The sequence below is a fragment of the Saccoglossus kowalevskii genome, chromosome 6, assembly GCF_978046115.1.
Source record: "Saccoglossus kowalevskii chromosome 6, keSacKowa6.1, whole genome shotgun sequence".
In the NCBI taxonomy this organism is placed as follows: Eukaryota; Metazoa; Hemichordata; class Enteropneusta; family Harrimaniidae; genus Saccoglossus; species Saccoglossus kowalevskii.
The window spans coordinates 41,094,392-41,118,715 of NC_140646.1; the positions used below are offsets into that span (position 1 = coordinate 41,094,392).

The 24,324-nt window shown below is 34.3% G+C and overlaps 1 protein-coding gene across 1 annotated transcript in view; it reads left to right on the top strand.

The window, feature by feature from the left end:
- Positions 1 to 6,372: 6,372 nt before the first annotated feature.
- Positions 6,373 to 24,324, top strand: part of LOC100366394 (beta-1-syntrophin-like) — a 63,436-nt gene continuing 45,484 nt past the window's right edge. Inside the window, exon 1 of the mRNA XM_085500554.1 lies at positions 6,373 to 6,889. Coding sequence (XP_085356680.1) covers positions 6,409 to 6,889 — 481 coding nt within the window. The 5' untranslated portion in view covers positions 6,373 to 6,408. The remainder of the gene's footprint in view (positions 6,890 to 24,324) is intronic.

Below are 24,324 nucleotides of genomic sequence, written 5' to 3' on the forward strand. Positions count from 1 at the left end.
TATTCAAATTTACATATTTTCGATTAACTAAAAGTGTATTTACGTTGAGCAAACGAAAGCCCAAGTTGCCGACTTCCCTAACCCAGCGTTGTCGAGGCGGTCAATTTCAAGTTTGTCTGCCTCATTAGTTGACAATGCGCATGCGTTTTGCCCTTTTTGTCGTCTGCTTGACAATACCTCAGACTAGTAACATCTGAGGCAATACGCAATACTTTTCTCCTGACACTTACTCTGCACAATGTATTGTCAGATTGATTTTCGAGTTGGTTACGCCATCTTCTTTCTCTGTGTCAACTGAAAATACAATAATAAGGACTGAGCAAATATTCTGATAGTACCCCGACATAATGCGTACTTACAAATGGTCTGCAGCCGGCCGGGAAAGTGGGAAGGGTGCTCTGTAGGTAATAAGTCGATATTGGGGGCTTTGGGTTAAAAAAAAAGACCAACATTCTGTTAAAATGGCCGAAAATCGCAATAGAATCAAAAAGTTCGACCGAGCCGCAAATAGCTACACACTTTTTCAATGACGATGATAGTACATATTCGACCCCTACCACCGTTAGCCGCGCAATACTAGTATTACAGTCAGAAGTACTTTAAAGCGGCAATAACTGTAACTATCGATCTTATTCTCTGATTTTCATTTTCAATAAATCATTTCCTGCGTCATTAGTGTCAATTTGTAACGGCCATGCCCGAAATATGGACACCGAAGACATCGTAGAATTACCGATGTTGTAAGTGAAAACATGCAATTGTGACTAATATAATATTTCGGTAAGATTTGGTCATCTTTATGTAGTTGTTTTTAATAAAACAATGTTAAAAATGTTAAAGCTTACGCCGATTAATCATATTCCGACATTCGATGCCTTTTTATTCGGCATGATTCTCTCTATCAATTACAAGTTGAGAAAGCTGGAGAAACTGACAATTTATAAACCAAAATATGCCGTACCTGTTTTTATGTCACTCAAGTCGTGTACTCGTGTATTTATTTTCGCTATATTATCCAGTTCGGTGTCAGCAGTTCTCTTTCTAGATTCTCTTTTAACGACTACCACAGGCGCAGTGACGGTGTTTTCTGAACTGTCATTGCCTGTATTGTGATATATAGAAGATAATATTTGGTAATCGTAGTCCTAAATAACTATTAAAAATAGCTAGACGTTTCGAGCAATGGCTCGAAACGTCTAGCTATTGCCTGTACTGTGTTCATTCCGTAGGTTCGCGTCGTCTATGAATTCCAAGACATCACTCACAGCAGTTTCCGTTTCGCCGTTCTGCCATTTAACAAAATGTGTATTTGTTGTGTACATTTGCCTGTTGTCGCGATGAGCAAACATTAAGCAGTCACGCCAACGCAAAAACCTGTCACTAGAAGTTGATTTTAATGTCACGATGTGTTTCTGTGGTAAACGTTAGAACACATACATACAGTACGCAATGAAGCACCCACCACATGGACCCCTACAACATAATACCACGCTAATCTACAAAACTGTTTCTTACAAATATGCAGTTGTATTTTCAGCAGCCATGTTTTACAGGCCCTCTACCACCTGTTTAGAGCCGCCCATTGTTTGATTAACTACTACTAATAAAGTAAAGTTTCGTCCAAGTACCGTATTGGACAGAGCTCCGATAAAATCCTATGCCTACAACATAACCTATACTAGTGGTTAGATAATTGATCAGGGTTAACTAAAGCGACAGCTCATGAAGAACAGACTGGTCGCATGGTCACAATAAATAATAAGACTAACGAATACTTCTGGAAATACTAACGCCCAGGGTTTGTTATTAACAAACCGTTACTTGTGGGCTGTTTAACATGACACAGCTTAAAGGGGCACCTTCCAGTTAAGCCTAATCTCACAACAAATTTACTTTCTGGATTAAAATAACAATGGATAACAAAAGATAGATTATCATTGTAAACAACACAAACAATAGTGTCCCATGATTCTTTGGTGCAATCCATGGGATTGAGCGGTTCCCCTTTAAGGGCTGTTTGACGTGGCGTTACTTAGAGTTGATTAACGTCACGAAGCCTTACCAGCAATTTGTTACTAACGCTCAGACTAAAAATACTACCAGTCTGAGTTTAAGGTAGCGAGACTATTATTTGTGTTGAAAATTACGATTTTCACATTTATTTATTAATTGATGAAATGCACTATAAACTTTCATATGATAAAGTCAACATAACATAGAATGTCATGTAAGTTGGTTAAAATGTAGATTTTCTGAAGGGAAGCAAGGCAGCCTCAGTAGTGTTTTCCAAAATCAACAACACAGGTTTAATCCGTGTGCCTATAAGTTTCAAAGATAAACTCAAGACAAAGCAATGTTAGGATGTGTTATCAGTAGCTATCTGACACACAATGAGTGTTTCCAAACATTTGAGTGGTTTGTCTCCGCCCCTGTTTGTTTCACAGATTAGTCATTTGCATATGAATGTGTCAGACACAAGGTCACACAGCCACTGAAAAAAATCATTGATTTTGGTGTTTTCATATGCCGAATTTATCCAATTATAGCTATCCCATTCCTTTATTTTTTTGGTTTCCAATAGCCTTACACATTTGGATGTCCCTACACATGTTAAAACAGACCTTGATGGGAAAACAAATTGATTGTGCCGATAAACAAGCTTGAAAATCTTTGCTGTTACTTCATGGACGTTTTCTAGGAGTTTATGTTTTTCAAAATACAAGGTCTTTAACAAAAAATAACGTATACTTATTGTCGTCGGATTAACACCAAATTTTCACAGCTTTAAGGTGACAATGAGAGGTACTTGAAAGTGTCCAGACAAACTATTTCATCGATTATTTACCAACGAGTTGTGGTTTGAGTTGGGGGCAATGCGACTAAAACAGTAATTGAAATTCAGCACACTATTTTTTAAAACGCGTTGCTTGAATAAAACTGACCAGACACATTCAATTTACCAGACTATTGAACAACTAGGAAAAGTGAAAAAAAATACTTCTTATCGCCAGCATAAATGCGTAATTATTTTTTTTACATAAAAAGTAATTTTTCACTTTTGGTTGAGTAACGTGTCGTAGAATGCAGATACGGGCATGCAAAATACACTTGTGAAAAGCTTGAAGTCTGGCGATTCTAAAAATATATACTTTCCCGGGTCTATTTGTAGTCATTTAGTCACAATTAGAAGATGAAAACAAGTATGCAAATAATAGTCCCGCTACCTTAATATGGCACTATTTGCGTGTTTTAACGTGACGCAGCCCTACTTGGGAGTTGTTTAACGTGGCCCAGCGCTACCGGGTTGCGGGTTGCTTAACGATACGCTGTCTTACTACCAGGTTGTTTAACGACGTGGCACGACTAGTCCTAGAACGAACAGTCCTTGGAGAACTATGGTTGCAGGCGATTTAACGTACCACGGCGCTACTTGCAGGTTGCTAACGAGCCGCTGCCATACTTACAGGTTGTTTAACGTGACGCAGCCTGAACAAATTGTCCATTTTTACAGAAACATTGGCTGTAGTCGTGTCTAAATAAAATCTTGCCATGTTGAGGTAGCAGACCTTTCCATTCTAAAAGAAAAGAAAAGAAAACGTATTAATAGATGAACAACATTTATAATCTTCTGTTCAACGAAAACAAATACAAATGTTTGTTATATTACTTTTTGAACACTACCTGGTGATACCGCTTACAGAAATGTTATAGTAATAAACCCATATTTATACAGCGGAAGGAACATGTCCGCGTGACGGCCACTTTTAATGTAAAAATACCATTATTACGTTATTATTTGTCAAATTATGTGGCCCATTTAGTCAAACATGAATAGTTCTCTTTTGTTTTATTAGTAATTCCGATGACCCATTGACCACAATTATCATCTAAATTACAATAATTTATTGTGAAAATGGAATGAAATGAAAACTTACTTTCTGTACAGCGAATATGCCTGGTTTGTACAGATTACAATATACCATTGTCCATTTCTTGCCACGTGGTCTCTCATTTCGGATAAATAGGTAACCCTGTTCTAGAACCGATCCACACTAAAAAAACAATAATCGGCACTGCTGAATAGTGATTATGAAATGCACTGGTTTTTACACTGTCCAACAATGTGTATATATAGCACGCTAACCTGTGACGTTTTCATTCGGCTGGCGGCGTCTCCCGTACCGTTCATAGTTGACTGCGGCGTAATGAAAACACAAAGAATGTAAACTTGGTGACAAAACGACGTATCTGACGCAAGAAGATAATATTTGGTAATCGTAGTCCTAAATAACTATTAAAAATAGCTAAAATAAAATAGCTATTTAATAGCTATTTTTAATAGTTATTTAGGACTACGATTACCAAATATTATCTTCTATATTTCATATTTATCAGTCCGAGCTGTGTTTATTTATTTATTTATTTATTTATAAACTAGTATCTGACGCAAAGTGGAATGACAGTGGTGGAACATTTGGAATGCAATTAAGAACTAACTATTCTATTAATCGGAATTCAATATCGAAGTGTGACGTAACTGACTAGCTGCGTCGTATTCCATTGCATAAAACCAGAATTATTTTTCGACATGATTTCATCGGTTACTGTATTTCACTTTCACTCGGGCAAAACATTTTTGGTCATTCTTCAAGAATCCACCGAGTTTGCCGTTGATGGCGTTTTCGCTGGACTCTGAATCGATCACAGAAAACATTTTTCACACATGTAGGAGATAATACGCCGACGTAATTTCGAGTCAGTGTAGATCTGTTTCTTACCACTTGGCTTTTTCACTTGATAGAAATAACAGATAAACTTGGGTAAATCTACTCTTTTGATGGATACTGCGCTTAATATACATGTACGTATATATATATATATAATTACATTTCTAATTGAAGAATATTTAATTAACGTTAATTTACTAGACGTGTTATTTCGTATTTGTTCCGTCGGTTCATTAAGGACGCCATTGAGGGCACAGGGTGTGGGCAGGACCTCGAGGAATGTCATTTTATTATTTAAATATTTTAATTGTGTAAAAAAATAAAGAATTGTTCTTATAAATCCTGTTATGAGTGTATGTGCCGGGGGATTTAGGTTTGTTTTTATATATCCAGAGCGCAATAATTGTTCAACCATGCTACAATAAAAAGATGTCTCCAATGCAACAGGCAGGGAATTAATCAGCTGCTAGTATTAACCACAACATACATGGATTGTGTGTTGTCATTCTGAAGCTGAAATTGTAAAGTTCAAATTGGACGTGATTCGTTTTAAACGATCTAATATCATTACGAGTCTAGACTTCTCATCTATTTAGCATTTTTTTTGGAATAATCAAGAACGTGTCTTTTTATTTGTTTATTTAATACAAACTCCAATACAGATTCAATTCAGATTCATTATAATTACATCGAAATCGACAATAACTGGAGAGATTTTATTAATAGTTAGAATACATTCAACGCCATAAAATTTAGCTACAGGAACTGAAAAATACTGAAATATAAATTACAACACTGACAACATACATTGGCGAAAAAACAAAATGTTTCACCTCTCTCTTAAAAACTGTATTGTATGATGTGTTTTAAAACGTACTGTTTTTTTGAGAATTACTCACCGATTACTGTAGTATGTTGTAAAATGAAGAATTGCACAACCAGAGTTCTTTGAACAACATTCACCTACCTAGCCTAGACTGGGTTTCACTCGGGGATTATATATATATATATTTACATAACTATAAATTACTAAACAACTTGATTTTTTAATATTTATGCTGAATTTATTGCGTCATGTAAAATCATTCTGATGCCAGTTTAACCTATTCCATTCGACTCCACAGAAACGCGTCATTGTCAGCCTAGAGGGCTGGACTTTATGGAAAGGTGTATTTTCTGGATTATTTGTATTTTTTTTTACCCACAAACCAATACAATGTATTATAGAGAAAACCTAATTTTAAGTAGTTGGATTCACTCACATTTTTGTATTATTTGTATGTTTTTAGGTTAATCTAAACGTAAAGGGAAGACGCGGAAGGGAGTTTTTTTACTTCACCACTTAACACTGTAATGATATCCCGACGGTAACTATTGATACGTTGGCATGGCTACCCTGAGTTTATTAACGCGGCCGTTTGACTCGCTTTGTTGTTATACTACATAAGTTACCATTGTTCGGGTTTTTGTTCAGTGGAGATAGTTGTTTTTATCAACTGAATGAATTCCACATGACTTCTTCAGCAAAAAATGTCAAGTTATTCTTTATTACCTTAAAACGAGAGCATGCTTTATTGAAACTGTAGGGGCGCACCACTAAGCTAATCACGTGACTGTGTTATCATTTCCAATGATGAGTGAAAAAAGGCAGGCAAGTTTTACAGTGTAGCAAACAGTCAAGATGGCTGCTGCAGGAGTAGCGAAATCTGGCCTTTTAGAGGTCTTTGCCCGGGATCAGTGGTGTAGGGTACTTGCCACGCTGGGTGAGGAAGAGCTGACCATCAGCCTTGAAGATAATTTCGACGTAAATGGAGTGGCAAACGGCAATGCACTGGACCCAAGCCGCCACGATGCAATTCGCCAGTCAGATTACTACAGTAGCGAGAGGGATGGGCTTCCAGAGTCGATTGCTAACGCCGTGAGAAAAGTCAAAGTGGTCAAGCAAGATGTTGGTGGTTTGGGGATCAGTATAAAAGGTGGCAAGGAAAATAAAATGCCAATTATTATAAGTAAGATTTTTAAAGGGTTGGCTGCAGATCAAACGGAAAGCTTGTATGTTGGAGACGCCATCCTAACCGTAAATAAGGAAGACTTGAGAGACGCTACACACGACGAAGCTGTGCGAGCTTTGAAGCGAGCAGGCAAAGAAGTAGAACTCGAAGGTAAATACTTCTCTTTTTTTCTGGTTATGTCAAGATGTCTAGTTTTCTGGTTTTGGTTTCCCATAAAGGAACTAATATCAAAGCAGCCGTACAATGATTGGGAGAAAGGTCAGACCAGCCTTTCCTAGGTCAGATGCATTCGCATATTGAGACGGAAATTGCGATCTATTTTTTAAGCATACACGTACCGTCAAATCTAACGTAACCCTTCCGGTGATTCTGTGATGTGCTAATAAAGACGCGGGTATAAAAATATCCTCATGCGTTGACAGGGAGACAAAAAAAAAGCCCTTGGTGGTAACATAAACACGGAAGACTCGACAGTTATAAGTATTGTCCTCATTCAACGATTGCCATGAGCTTAAATTTGTATGGAAACAACTAGAGTGAGTTTATTGTATTGTCAAAGTCAAGAGTGTGATTAGGTGAATTTGCTTTATTTAAGATATCCTATTAAAAGAGCAATATTGGAATCTAACCCCTTAGATTTATTTTTCTCTCTATGGTTCCACCTTTTTAATGACCTGAAAATATTAACGACTTCGTCCTTCACTATGTGAGCCTATTTTATAACCAGGTCACTGGCTAAATTTTTTCTCCAACACATTCTTAAGATAGAATACAGTTGTCTAAAAAAATATTTAAGTTATTTAATCTGTGTTTGTCATTTGTGATCTTCATGTTAAAATTATGCTGTTGACAAAACTTAATTTTGATAGCTCTTTCAATTTTGAATAACTTGTCTAAAAACTATATTTGAAAGTTATTGCGAGTTATACTATAATTAAAACCTAATGCATTGCGGCACTTTTTGATCAAGTTATTTATAGTTTACTACAATAAATCCTGGGATGGATCGCTGGTAGAATTTGTGTCCTAAACATCTAACTTGTAGGATGAATGTACGATAATAAAGTCAGCCAATATTCCTGAGGTAGGGTTCTTATTGGCTAAACAGGAAACAGTTCTCAAGAGTCTTGTGTGCATCTTAATGAAAATATTTTATTGTTGAACAGTGTGACAGATTCATTAAATTGTTGATCTAATTCCATTACAACCAAATCTGTAAAGCTGTTTAGTGATGTTGCATTGGGTGCAGTACTCTTATTTAAATCAGAAGGGTCGTCACTTGGGCACATGCGGGAATTAAGTTTTAAACACTGATAAATGCAACAAAGGCTCATTGGTAAATAGTAGGTCATTGGTAACTGTGATTAACATTTCAAAAAATTCAAACTAAAATTTGCCAAAATACAACTTGTTCAAAATTACTAGAATACAAATATCTTTTTAATCGTTGCAAGCAAGCTTGACCTAGTTTTCAATTATATGATTGTACCCAAATTGTATTATCATAACAAAGGAATTATAAAATAAGGATATGCAAATTAGATATTTATGTAAGATTATGTCAGGAAAATCTTTTCCATGTGATCATATAGGTTTGATTATATTAACACAAATGAGCAAGATTATTGTCTTATTCAAAACGGGATAATGCACATACCATTAGCAAGACCCTTTTCAAGTTAAAGTTGCACTCATATATGCATGTATATCACATCTGTTTTTGTTTCTCTTCACATCACCAAAACTTACAGTGCTGTAAAAACTGCTGGTTTAGACTGAGACTATGTGATACTTATCATTTTAATTGGCAGAGGAAACTTCCACCAGTGTTACTTTGTCATGAAAACATGGTATTTGTTAAGTGTAATCACTCAACAAATTTACTTCCTAGATTAAAATTCACAGATAAATAGTGCAAACATAAACTGTGATGTCCCAAGATTGCCTGCTGAATTCCATGACATTGACTACAATCATGCAGCGTGTGTTCAAACAATGTATTTTACACGTGTTGTATACGACACTATGGGTCCCACATATGACATTATGGTCCCATATACGGCACTATGGGTCCCACATACGGCACTATGGGTCCCATATACGACACTATGGGACCCATATACAGAACTATGGGTACCATATTGAATATGACGGGATAATATCTCTGCCTTAGAAATCTATGGTAAAAGTGTTATAATATTGTCAAAATGGCCTTTACCCACTGAAATACAACCATAATTTTCTTGAAAATTAAGCTGGTGACCCTCAATTTTTGAAAGTCAATATCTTTGTAATGCCTGGAAGTATAATTTATTGGAGAGTGAATAAATTCTGGGTATTTGCATTCATGAGTAGGCTTCTACATAAAATATATATATAATAAAAGTGTGTGTAGACTTATTCTATGCTATTCCTTTAACTTCCATTCTGACTATATAATTGACCTTAACCATCATAATGTCACCTCTGACAAGAGATACAGTCTTCAAATTTCACTGTCACAAGATCAGAAAGTTACAACTATGAATAACATGGTATTGATTGTATGCCAAATTTATAATGATTTCTTTGAAAACCTAGTTAGATTTGAGAGCAGAAAGGAATAAGTAAAAGTCCCTCGTGAATAAACTCAATCACAGTTATGTAATAGTGATGGTAAATATACCACTACCGTACGAAACAGAAGTTTTTTAAAATTGTATATAGACTGGGCTTATTGTGTTCAGTCTTGAAGTTGCTGTTTTACACATAAACTTTTATAACATAATATCAAGAGATGTTATATCTGAACTCATGATTGCAGAGAATTTGTTGGTTTTCGTGAAAACAGTGAAATTTTTAATTACTTTTGCTGCGTTGTCAAAAAGTAAATTCCTTTGCTGTTCGTATTTGAGCAAATAAAGGAACGACTGTAGTTGTGACAGCTCGTTGTAAATTGTTGTTGATTGCAGTAAGTTAGCGATTCCATTTGCGTGCCTAATGACGTGTGAATTCATCATTTCTGTAACTCAATTTGTCAATCTAATAAATGAAGAGTTTGAAGTGAATTATTTCTGTAGTTAAGAGGGAAGTTTACAAGACACAAGTAATATAATTCAGTGTTGGCGTTCCATTCTGTAGACTGCACTACTGTGCTGTGGATGGGTGGAGAGGCTTTGTTTATACTTTTTATAAATGGAACCTACTTTTGTGAATTCTGTAGAAACAGTTGTGCAAAATGATCCCACATTAAGAACCTGTAGGACGCAATCTTCATGATTATAGACTTCTCTCACAATTGTCCATTCGGAAGACAATTATCCCATTTTGGTGTCTACATCTGGATGTCTGGTGTGGTTTTGTAATTCAAAGGTGGATAGTACAGTGAATAGTACAAACAGTACACAGCATGCATAGTTAACATGCCTTAGTCTGACCTACAAAAATCTTTGCTGTATTAAAACTTACTATCACTATCGCTGTATCTTTTTGTCACCACCCATGTAAGACATCAAACTAGTATTTAATGGCCTTTAATATAAGGGATCACTGCAGCTGGAGTCTGTCATATGATCACATTACCATGCTTAACACTCCACTTCTTTTTTTGATGAGAGGCTTAAGAATTTGACTTGTTTCCTGAATTTTAATTAAATAATTTAATTGATAATGTAATTGGTGATGCCCTGCCCACACTTTATGGATAGCCATATACATTCCTATAGTAATAGATTTACCCATAACGTTTTAAATATTAAATTATTTAACTGCTTCTGAATCTTGTTGATGTCTGTTCTGGCTATGATTGACAAATTAGCCTTGTTCAGCATACTGACTTGTCATTCAGCTTCATTGCTTCATTGCTGTGAGTGTTTCTGGTCATTCTATGTAAACCAATTCTAATGCTACCATAAACATGACCTGTACTTGTAATGGCATTCATAGCATTCCATCACTCCTTTGGAAATTGTTAAGTTATAATTACGGTTTCTGATATCACTGTATCTTTTATAACTACACTCTCCCTTTATTTCACATTCATGTGAGTTCCAGTACTCTGCCATGTAGTTTTTAATTATACTGGATGAAACACTAAAACACAAGTCAGTCAAGTTTTGCTGACCAATCTAGATATCGGTAAACGAATCCTTGTAAAATAATAACCACAATTTAAAAAAACAAAACATTGATCAGTCAAATTTGTTTCCTTATTTGTTGGACTTTCCAAACCCAGTACTGTGTATATTTCAAAATATATATATCCTATACTATTGTATGCAGGCCACATACTGTAGAATACTTTATTTTCGCTATTTTCGCTGAAGGGATGATTCCGTGAATATAAAATCCAGCGAATATACTTTTTTTCCTATATTTCACATTAAACTCATCAGAAATCAGTGAAAATAAATTCCATACAAAACGCCCAAAAAGCCTTTTCAGCGAAAATTAATTTCAGCGAAAATAAAGTATTCCACAGTACTTTGATTTAGAGAGAATGGGTTGGTGGAAGAGTCAGGAGCTAGTCAATACCAGTTGTACATATGCATTATATCCACAATTGTTATCATTTACACATACATTGTAGGCCAGCAATGTTTTTTTAATAGTATGCAAATTTTGTTCTCATATTCGTAAAACCTTAAATAAAAATATTAATCATCTAAATTTTCTAATATGTTGTAATTCATATCAGAATGATATGAATATGTTTTATTTCATCATATGTTAATTACCCTGAGATATCGTTATCTATACTAGCAGGAACCAATGATGAATGAAGTGCTTTTGTAATATGACCAGTGACCATGTTCAAGAAATGTTTTTGTAAATAATTCAAATTTGATATTACTCATAACTCATTCTGAATATGAAATTACTCATAATCTGAATATGAAATTACTCATAATCTGAATATGAAATTACTCATAATCTGAATATAAAATTACTCATAATCTGAATATGAAATTACTCATAATCTGAATATAAAATTACTCATATTCTGAATATGAAATTACTCATAATCTGAATATGAAATTACTCATAATCTGAATATGAAATTACTCATAATCTGAATATGAAATTACTCATAATCTGAATATGAAATTACTCATAATCTGAATATGAAATTACTCACAGTTTAATCTGAAATTAAAAAAGTCACTAATCTCTTGTTTAAAATATTGTAAAATTTGTAGGATTAAAGACAGTGTTATTTTTATTATTATTCTGTCTTTGTATCTATGTAATTGTCCAATGAGATATAGAACTTTGTGCAATTAAAACACATGACTAGGAAGGAATTAATATAAGCATTAATCACTTCCAAACAGCTCTTGGTTTATCACAGTGACTGCTTTGGTTTACCTCTATTCTTATACAAACATAAAATCACCTGTCATTGATTTGAAAGTACATGTGAATCTGCTGAGGGTTCTTTATGTTGCTGAGTGACTCACAAAGGGCCCTTGTCACTCGTAATTTTGTCAGCTGTCGATTGCTTCCTCTATTCATTGATCATGTCACTGGTTATCAATTGATCATGTCACTGGTTATCAATTGATCATGTCACTGGTTATCAATTGATTGTTCACAGTTTAGAAGTCAGTGATTTCTAGCATTGTATTCATTTGTAAAGCTAAAGTTTAACAAATAAATAAATAAAATAGAAACAAAATCAAATTTCTTTTGTGCTGTATTGGTATGTATTTGGATATTTAGCAACCTTAACATGTGCTTCAAAAAAAATGGTAAAATATTACTGTAAAACCATTTATTTTCACTGGCATATATGAAGCAGTGAGTTCTATTGTTATTTTACATGTTCATGTGCATTCAATTTAACACATTATACAAAAATAGCGAAATTAAAACCCTGTGAATAATTACCGGTAATGCATTTATAGTAAGATGGTATTCACATAGAATTACTTTGCCCATAATGATAATGTAAGTAAAGTAATAAGTAACTAGGTTACCTTGTCTGTTGTTGTGGTCGTCTAGCAAGTTATTTTTGTTCAATCTTTCTCAAACTTGGTTATTTTATCAATCAATTTATAATGGCAATGCAGTTTAATTTAGATGTGGCTGGCTTGTATATTTTTTAAGATATTGATGACAATTTTGTAATTGAAGAATGTAACAATATCTTTTTTTCAGATGTTTGTCTGTGCAATGAAAGCATGAAAGCAGTAGTGTAATTTAGTACTAATAAGATTAGGTGTAGATCTGTCTCAGCTTGGCTTGAAAGCTCAATGAAAACTTATGCTGGGAAGTAATTACTGATGACCTTATTGTGCATTGTTTGTCATGGTAACTTATTGATTCTCCTCTGTGTGTCCGTATCTCTGACATGTTTCAATTGTTCATGTTAAAAAATGTTGTTAATGTTAAAAATGAAAGTGCTCCAAAAATGCATCAAAATCAAGCATTTCTGTTATTCTAAAACTGGTCTTACTTGTGTGAATGGATTTTATTCAATCTCGTACATACATTAAACATGTCATTATGATGTCATTTTGTTTTGTAGATCTGATTCATAATGGTTGACATTTTTAGCTCCGCTGTCGACTTTGTCGAGCAGAGCTTATCATATGAGTGATTGTCCGTCGTCGTCCGTGTTAATTTTTTACTTTTTCGACTTCTTCTTGAAAACTACAAGCCTGAATGCTTTGATACTTAGTGTATATGTACCTTGGGTAGACCTCTCTCAGATTTGTTCATTTCATGATGATATCTTCAATTCTCCAATTTTGGTGAATATTTTTGTCATTTTTGGTAAAAAGTGATATTTTCAACTTCTTGTTAAAAACCGCAAGTCCAATTGCTTTGATATTACATATATAGGTTCTACATGTGGACCTCTCTCAGATATTGTTCATTTTATAATGATATTCAATTCTCTAATTTTGGTGAATATTTTTGTAATTTTTGGTAAAAAGTGATATGTTCAACTTCTTGTTGAAAACCGCAAGTCCAATTGCTTTGATATTAAATATATAGGTACTACATGTAGACCTCTCTCAGATTTGTTCATTTTGTAATGATATCTTTAATTTTCTAATTTTAGTGAATATTTTTGTCATTTTTGGTAAAAAGTGATATTTTCGACTTCTTGTTAAAAACCGCAAGTCCAATTGCTTTGATACTACATATATAGATATTACATGTGGACCTCTCTCAGATTTGTTCATTTCATAATGATATCTTTAGTTCTCTAATTTTGATGAATATTTTTGTAATTTTTGGTAAAAAGTGATATTTTCGACTTCTTGTTGAAAACCGCAAGTCCAATTGCTTTGATATATTATACATATAGGTACTACATGTGGACCTCTCTCAGATTTGTTCATTTTCTAATGATATCTTCTGTTCTTTAATTGCCATGTGCATTGCTAACAGCGGAGCTATCTCAGCCTACAGGCTGCTTGTTTAAGGATTCAGTATACAAATGCAATTTTTGGGTTATGTGTATCTCTATCTAATAGTGAAAATGCAGCCCCCCCCCCCCCTCCCCCAAAATAATGCAGAAAATTCATTCTAAAACACAGTTACTGTCTGGTATTAATTGAGCTATGTGAAGTGATATATATTCGTATGTATATGTTATGTATATAACACTCATTTTTGTTGTATGTTCTAAAATTAACTGCAATCTGTTCATGTCTGCTGGTTTTAATTTTAATACAATAATTACAATAACTCTAAATCTTGTTAAGGTCATATGTAGCTACGTGGAAGAGCAGACTATACTGTATGTCTTGAATTAGTTACAATTCTTACATCTCACATCTCTGTTCTTCATACATAAAGATAAATGTTGTAATGCATTTTTTGCGTTTATGGTTTATCAGACATGTTCCTTGTCACCCCTGGGTCATGTAAATGCCTTATCTCATTCTTTTCATTAAATTATCGTTTATAATTCAATCTGTTACCATGGTAATATACGGACATGACTAGGCACCCTTTACCATATGTCCTCTAATTAAAAATCACCTCCACTTGAAGTACATGTGTACAAATCCCTGTAACTTCAAACCAATGAGGGCTTATTTATTTATATTTTAAACCAGGTTGACAACTCTAACTGTAATGTGACAACTCGTTTGCAACTGTTGAATTCATCACATATATTTGAGTTATAAATTAGTAATCAATGTGTACCTGACCTGTGTATGCATAGTGTTTGCTTGGTGTTTATTCTTTATAGGGTTCATTATAGCGTACACCCTATGGGTAGAATACTCAAACATGATCACTTTATTATTGTTTTTGTTGCAATAGCAGTTGTCAGAGGCATAGAGATAAATGACTGTACACTAAGGAATTCATTACTGTCATAGAATGTTATGACACAGAGACCTAGCTGGGAAATAAAGAGTGGTCTGTGGTTTTATATGGGGGGGGGGGGGGGGGTTAAACTGGGTCATCCTCTGTGCTCTTTAAAATAATCATTAGATGTAAATACCATATTCACTTTATTAGTAGCGCATGCACTTATGTGAATTATAGCTGTTTCCATGATCAAAATAATATTTTAATGATTAGTCAGGGATAGAAATAGAATTTTTTCCCTGCATGCATAGTGTGCATGTTGAATTTGAAGTTTACCTGCACTAAGTTGTTGTTTAAAGTTTAAATAAAATTTATGGGTTCTCGATTGATACGATCATGAAAGAATATGATTTTTTTTTCAGTTTTTCCACAATGTTGGTTGAATGTAATTTAGGCTTAGTGAATATAATGAGAAAATGTTGTGTTAATTTCTACATGCACAGCGTGCACATTATATTTTGAGTGTACTTGCACTAGCTAATAATCTATGTGCATAGTGCAGTGTGCACCAGGGTATTTCGACCCCTGTTAGTATACAACAAATGTGATTTTGGGTTTATATAAATGTCGCGCTTCTAATAGAATAAATACAGTTGTGACAGTTTGGCCACCTGCTCCCAACACTGCGTACACAGTAATAAAAACACAGTAGAGTAGTTAAATTAGCGTAACAATGATATTTCAAAAAGACTCAACAAATTTCAGTTCTTGGTTAATTTATGTGAATATTAAATGTCTAATTTGCATAATAAATCCTCATTTTTAAGCTACTCCACTGATATTTCAAGAACTGATTTAATTGATTTCAATGAAACTTGTTATATATATGTTCTTTTTTTCTCTATGACGTAATTAGTTTGGGGTTTAAATTTTTAGATATATTCATTTAACTAATTTATTCATATTAGACAATTTTCAGCTGTTCTATAGATACAGTGTATCTCATGATTCAGTCATGTCATGTGTAATCCATAGGTGTATTTAGTTTAGATATGAAATCTATGCCATTTAACAGATTTCAATGAAACTCGGGAGTACCGGTACATGTAGGTGGCCTGAGATACTCCACAGACCACAATAAAATTTCTATTTTCTATTTAGTATTATAAACTTTAATTCTGTGGATTGCTTTGATTTCAAATTGTACATCTCAAAAATGAAAGGCTCTTTTTTTTTTTATTTGAACTCATCTGTAGATAAAGTCAAGCAGTGCTATTCATATTATTGATTGTCCATCACCAGTCAACGTAAACTTTTTCAAATTCTTAAAAAGCATCAGCTACACGAATTTCATACTGACTGAAAGTGTACCTTGGGTAGTTCTCTCTCAGATTTATTCCTTTTGTAACGATAACTTTAAATCACTAATTTTAGTAAAAAAAAAAAAATTTATGATATTTTTGAAAACCACTTGCCTGATTGTTTTGATATTTTGTGTTTATGTAACTTGTTAGATCAGTTATAAGTAACTTTAGGATTACTGTCACATTGATTTAATTTATTTAGTTTTGATAACTTAAAAATGTTCTCATTTTAGTGAATATTGTTGAAAATCATTCATGACTACAGGCTGATTGATTTGACATTTCTTCCTCATGCAAACAGTGGAGCTACATCTGCTTGTAAATTTTAATTATTTCCAATATTTATTTCATGCCTTTTAAAACCCTCAGCACAAAGAAATTCTTTCTAAGCTTTCTTTAGTTTTACTAGCGTTCTTGTATATATTTGGCATTGTGTGTATGTTTTAAATACATTGATAATCTTGCCCATTTCTACTCATGTAGTGTCTATTGCATTCTGTGATGTCATTGGTTAAAAATATATTTGATAGGATGCGTCACAGTCCCTCTATAGGAATAGGGATAGAGGAACTGTGGATGCGTACATGGTTCGGGTGTAGATATCTAAAATGGATGCCCCTCTTATAGCTACAGCATGTATTGTCTTCTTTCTGGGTAATTTGCATATCAATAGTTATTGTTATATGCTACTCTCTATTGTCATATCCTGTCTGCACCACTCTCACTATATGTACGATACTACATTGTAAAGTTCGTCTTAGATTGCGTTTTTCGACTTGTGTGATTTTCTTTTCTTGGGTATCAGTACCTTGTTATGGCTTCACTGTGTGTACTTAGGGGTATGTTATTACCTACATGAATGTGTCATCAATTGATATCAACTCTGGATTTGCAGAAAAGATTAGTTCTGGTTGGCTGCCATACTACACCTATATATTTAAAGGGTGACGTATAACACCAGTGTTTGTATTTGCTGTTCTACTTACAAACAGACATCTGCATGTATAGTTTTGGTATTTTCTACATGTCTTAAAGGCTCACTATTGGCACATTCTACAAGTCTTAAAGGCTCATTATTGGCACATTCTACAAGTCTTGAAGGCTCACTATTGGCACATTCTTCAAGTCTTTAAAAAGGCTCACTATTGGCATATTTTACAAGTCTTAAATGCTCACTATTGGCACATTCTACAAGTCTTAAAGGCTCACTATTGGCACCTTCTACAAGTCTTAATGGCTCAATATTGGTACATTCTACAAGTCTTAATGGCTCAATATTGGTAAATTCTACAAGTCTTAAAGGCTCACTATTGGTAAATTCTACAAGTCTTAAAGGCTCACTATTGGTACATTCTACAAGTCTTAAAGGCTCACTATTGGCACCTTCTACAAGTCTTAAAGGCTCACTATTGGTACATTCTACAAGTCTTAAAGGCTCACTATTGGTAAATTCTACAAGTCTTAATGGCTCACTATTGGTACATTCTACAAGTCATAATGGCTCACTATTGGCACATTCTACAAGTCTTAATGGCTCACTATTGGCATATTCTACAAGTCTTAATGGCTCACTATTGGTACATTCTACAAGTCTTAATGGCTCACTATTGGTAAATTCTACAAGTCTTAATGGCTCACTATTGGCACATTCTACAAGTCTTAAAGGCTCACTATTGGTACATTCTACAAGTCTTAAAGGCTCACTATTGGTACATTATACAAGTCTTAAAGGCTCACTATTGGTAAATTCTACAAGTCTTAAAGGCTCACTATTGGTACATTCTACAAGTCTTAATGGCTCACTATTGGCACATTCTACAAGTCTTAAAGGCTCACTATTGGCACATTCTTCAAGTCTTAAAGGGCTCACTATTGGCACATTCTACAAGTCTTAATGGCTCACTATTGGTACATTCTACAAGTCTTAATGGCTCACTATTGGCACATTCTACAAGTCTTAAAGGCTCAATATTGGCACATTCTACAAGTCTTAAAGACTCACTATTGGTACATTCTACAAGTCTTAAAGGGCTCACTATTGGCACATTCTACAAGTCTTAATGGCTCACTATTGGCACATTCTACAAGTCTTAATGGCTCACTATTGGCACATTCTACAAGTCTTAATGGCTCACTATTGGCATATTCTACAAGTCTTAATGGCTCACTATTGGTACATTCTACAAGTCTTAATGGCTCACTATTGGTAAATTCTACAAGTCTTAATGGCTCACTATTGGCACATTCTACAAGTCTTAAAGGCTCACTATTGGTACATTCTACAAGTCTTAAAGGCTCACTATTGGTACATTCTACAAGTCTTAAAGGCTCACTATTGGTAAATTCTACAAGTCTTAAAGGCTCACTATTGGTACATTCTACAAGTCTTAATGGCTCACTATTGGCACATTCTACAAGTCTTAATGGCTCACTATTGGCACATTCTACAAGTCTTAATGGCTCACTATTGGCACATTCTTCAAGTCTTAAAGGCTCAATATTGGCACATTCTACAAGTCTTAAAGACTCACTATTGGTACATTCTACAAGTCTTAAAGGGCTCACTATTGGCACATTCTACAAGTCTTAATGGCTCACTATTGGCACATTCTACAAGTCTTAATGGCTCACTATTGGCACATTCTACAAGTCTTAATGGCTCACTATTGGCATATTCTACAAGTCTTAATGGCTCACTATTGGTACATTCTACAAGTCTTAATGGCTCACTATTGGTAAATTCTACAAGTCTTAATGGCTCACTATTGGCACATTCTACAAGTCTTAAAGGCTCACTATTGGTACATTCTACAAGTCTTAAAGGCTCACTATTGGTACATTCTACAAGTCTTAAAGGCTCACTATTGGTAAATTCTACAAGTCTTAAAGGCTCACTATTGGTACATTCTACAAGTCTTAATGGCTCACTATTGGCACATTCTACAAGTCTTAATGGCTCACTATTGGTACATTCTACAAGTCTTAAAGGCTCACTATTGGTAAATTCTACAAGTCTTAAAGGCTCACTATTGGTACATTCTACAAGTCTTAAAGGCTCACTATTGGCATATTCTACAAGTCTTAATGGCTCACTATTGGCACATTCTACAAGTCTTAAAGGCTCACTATTGGCACATTCTACAAGTCTTAATGGCTCACTATTGGCACATTCTACAAGTCTTAATGGCTCACTATTGGCACATTCTTCAAGTCTTAAAGGCTCAATATTGGCACATTCTACAAGTCTTAAAGACTCACTATTGGTACATTCTACAAGTCTTAAAGGGCTCACTATTGGCACATTCTACAAGTCTTAATGGCTCACTATTGGCACATTCTACAAGTCTTAATGGCTCACTATTGGCACATTCTACAAGTCTTAAAGGGCTCACTATTGGCACATTCTACAAGTCTTAAAGACTCACTATTGGTACATTCTTCAAGTCTTAAAGGCTCAATATTGGCACATTCTACAAGTCTTAATGGCTCACTATTGGCACATTCTACAAGTCTTAATGGCTCACTATTGGCACATTCTTCAAGTCTTAATGGCTCACTATTGGCACATTCTTCAAGTTTTAAAGGCTCAATATTGGCACATTCTACAAGTCTTAAAGACTCACTATTGGTACATTCTACAAGTCTTAAAGGGCTCACTATTGGCACATTCTACAAGTCTTAATGGCTCACTATTGGCACATTCTACAAGTCTTAATGGCTCACTATTGGCACATTCTACAAGTCTTAAAGGGCTCACTATTGGCACATTCTACAAGTCTTAAAGACTCACTATTGGTACATTCTTCAAGTCTTAAAGGCTCAATATTGGCACATTCTACAAGTCTTAATGGCTCACTATTGGCACATTCTACAAGTCTTAATGGCCCACTATTGGCACATTCTTCAAGTCTTAATGGCTCACTATTGGCACATTCTTCAAGTCTTAAAGGCTCAATATTGGCACATTCTACAAGTCTTAAAGACTCACTATTGGCACATTCTACAAGTCTTAATGGCTCACTATTGGCACATTCTTCAAGTCTTAATGGCTCACTATTGGCACATTCTTCAAGTCTTAAAGGCTCAATATTGGCACATTCTACAAGTCTTAAAGACTCACTATTGGTACATTCTACAAGTCTTAAAGGGCTCACTATTGGCACATTCTACAAGTCTTAATGGCTCACTATTGGCACATTCTACAAGTCTTAATGGCTCACTATTGGCACATTCTACAAGTCTTAAAGGGCTCACTATTGGCACATTCTACAAGTCTTAAAGACTCACTATTGGTACATTCTACAAGTCTTAATGGCTCACTATTGGCACATTCTACAAGTCTTAATGGCTCACTATTGGCACATTCTACAAGTCTTAAAGACTCACTATTGGCACATTCTACAAGTCTTAAAGGGCTCACTATTGGCACATTCTACAAGTCTTAATGGCTCACTATTGGTACATTCTACAAGTCTTAAAGACTCACTATTGGTACATTCTACAAGTCTTAATGGCTCACTATTGGCACATTCTACAAGTCTTAATGGCTCACTATTGGCACATTCTACAAGTCTTAAAGACTCACTATTGGCACATTCTACAAGTCTTAAAGGGCTCACTATTGGCACATTCTACAAGTCTTAATGGCTCACTATTGGCACATTCTACAAGTCTTAAAGACTCACTATTGGCACATTCTACAAGTCTTAAAGGGCTCACTATTGGCACATTCTACAAGTCTTAAAGGGCTCACTATTGGTACATTCTACAAGTCTTAAAGGCTCACTATTGGTACATTCTACAAGTCTTAAAAGCTCACTATTGGCACATTCTACAAGTCTTAAAAGCTCACTATTGGCACATTCTACAAGTCTTAATGGCTCAATATTGGCACATTCTACAAGTCTTAATGGCTCACTATTGGCACATTCTACAAGTCTTAATGGCTCACTATTGGCACATTCTTCAAGTCTTAATGGCTCACTATTGGCACATTCTTCAAGTCTTAATGGCTCACTATTGGCACATTCTACAAGTCTTAATGGCTCACTATTGGCACATTCTTCAAGTCTTAATGGCTCACTATTGGCACATTCTTCAAGTCTTAAAGGCTCAATATTGGCACATTCTACAAGTCTTAAAGACTCACTATTGGTACATTCTACAAGTCTTAAAGGGCTCACTATTGGCACATTCTACAAGTCTTAATGGCTCACTATTGGCACATTCTACAAGTCTTAATGGCTCACTATTGGCACATTCTACAAGTCTTAAAGGGCTCACTATTGGCACATTCTACAAGTCTTAAAGACTCACTATTGGTACATTCTTCAAGTCTTAAAGGCTCAATATTGGCACATTCTACAAGTCTTAATGGCTCACTATTGGCACATTCTACAAGTCTTAATGGCTCACTATTGGCACATTCTTCAAGTCTTAATGGCTCACTATTGGCACATTCTTCAAGTCTTAAAGGCTCAATATTGGCACATTCTACAAGTCTTAAAGACTCACTATTGGTACATTCTACAAGTCTTAAAGGGCTCACTATTGGCACATTCTACAAGTCTTAATGGCTCACTATTGGCACATTCTACAAGTCTTAAAGGGCTCACTATTGGCACATTCTACAAGTCTTAAAGGCTCACTATTGGCACATTCTACAAGTCTTAAAGACTCACTATTGGCACATTCTACAAGTCTTAAAAGCTCACTATTGGCACATTCTTCAAGTCTTAAAGGCTCACTATTGGCACATTCTACAAGTCTTAATGGCTCACTATTGGCACATTCTTCAAGTCTTAATGGCTCACTATTGGCACATTCTACAAGTCTTAATGGCTCACTATTGGCACATTCTTCAAGTCTTTAAAAAGGCTCACTATTGGCATATTTGACAAGTCTTAAATGCTCACTATTGGCACATTCTACAAGTCTTAAAGGCTCACTATTGGCACATTCTTCAAGTTTTTAAAGGCTCACTATTGGCATATTCTACAAGTCTTAAAGGCTCACTATTGGTAAATTCTACAAGTCTTAAAGGCTCACTATTGGTACATTCTACAAGTCTTAAAGGCTCACTATTGGTACATTCTACAAGTCTTAAAGGCTCACTATTGGTAAATTCTACAAGTCTTAAAGGCTCACTATTGGTAAATTCTACAAGTCTTAATGGCTCACTATTGGTAAATTCTACAAGTCTTAAAGGCTCACTATTGGTACATTCTACAAGTCTTAAAGGCTCACTATTGGTACATTCTACAAGTCTTAATGGCTCACTATTGGTAAATTCTACAAGTCTTAAAGGCTCACTATTGGTACATTCTACAAGTCTTAAAGGCTCAATATTGGTACATTCTACAAGTCTTAATGGCTCACTATTGGTAAATTCTACAAGTCTTAAAGGCTCACTATTGGTACATTCTACAAGTCTTAATGGCTCACTATTGGTAAATTCTACAAGTCTTAAAGGCTCACTATTGGTACATTCTACAAGTCTTAATGGCTCACTATTGGTAAATTCTACAAGTCTTAAAGGCTCACTATTGGTACATTCTACAAGTCTTAAAGGCTCACTATTGGTACATTCTACAAGTCTTAAAGGCTCACTATTGGTACATTCTTCAAGTCTTAAAGGCTCACTATTGGTACATTCTACAAGTCTTAAAGGCTCACTATTGGTACATTCTTCAAGTCTTAAAGGCTCACTATTGGTACATTCTTCAAGTCTTGAAGGCTCACTATTGGTAAATTCTACAAGTCTTGAAGGCTCACTATTGCTTTTATTTGATTTACACTTTATTAGTAGTTGTTAAATTAAAGTACAATTTGCTTGAGATGTCATCTAATGTAAAATTTTGAAGTAGCATCAAATGTGTTTTTTTATAAAAGTATATCAGTCTTCAAATTTCATGTAAACAGTGTTTTTAAATGCTTTATATTTGCTGTGTGGGATTCAAATGTAATGCTTTCACAACAACTATCACTTTTAACATCGTACTAGCAACTTCCAAATGATCTTTTGTCTTTATGCAAACTTTACACATATTTTATTGTAATAGCTGTAATAGCTAAGATACATCTGTTCATTCACATTTAGTGTAATGTATTTGTTGTTTATATATTTACACTAGTTTATAATAATATTTATTGCATCTTTAGAAATACAGTATTTCTATCCGTACAGTAGCAATAAAAGTATAACAAAGTATAATAATAATAATGAAATAATAAAAAAAGAGAAAATATTATAATGTTAAGTAAAATGTAATGTGTTAAAATTTTTTTACTAATACTAATAAGTTTAATAATAATGAAACTAAGACTAATAATAATAATTCAAAGCTATCAACTATCTATTCTTTCTTGAAAGGCTTTGTAAATAAACTGTGAAATCTTTTTTATAATTTCACAATCATCTGCACTGAGCAATCGAATGAATGCATTGTGTGCATCATGTGATAGAAAATTAAATTCAGACATAAGTTGTTGGCGCAAGTTTCCATATTTTGGACAGATCATGAGAAAGTGAAATTCATCCTCAATCACATTCATGTTGCACTGTTTGCATTTTCTTTCATTTACTGGTGTTTTGCATGCTTTCTCTGCTAATTTTTTCTTCGCTTCTATAAAATTTCCAGATGAGATTATTATCCCAAGATAAGTTTAACTTGTCACACAGCTAATAATCGTATTTTTGTAATAGAAGTATTCAGATGATTTCAATGATTTATTCCTAAAAATTCAGATTTTTGTTTTAGATAAATTTATTTCTAGGTTCCATTCAGAACAATACAACAAGTTTTGTATGATAATAAGTTTATTCACCTTGTAAACAATTTGCTAAAACTTATGAAGAAAATTGTCTATAAAATTACATTCCATTACATTTTGATAAAAATCTATACAATTCCTTAGAATTCAATAAAAATACTTCGGATCATTTTCGTAAGTGGCGTTTTATTA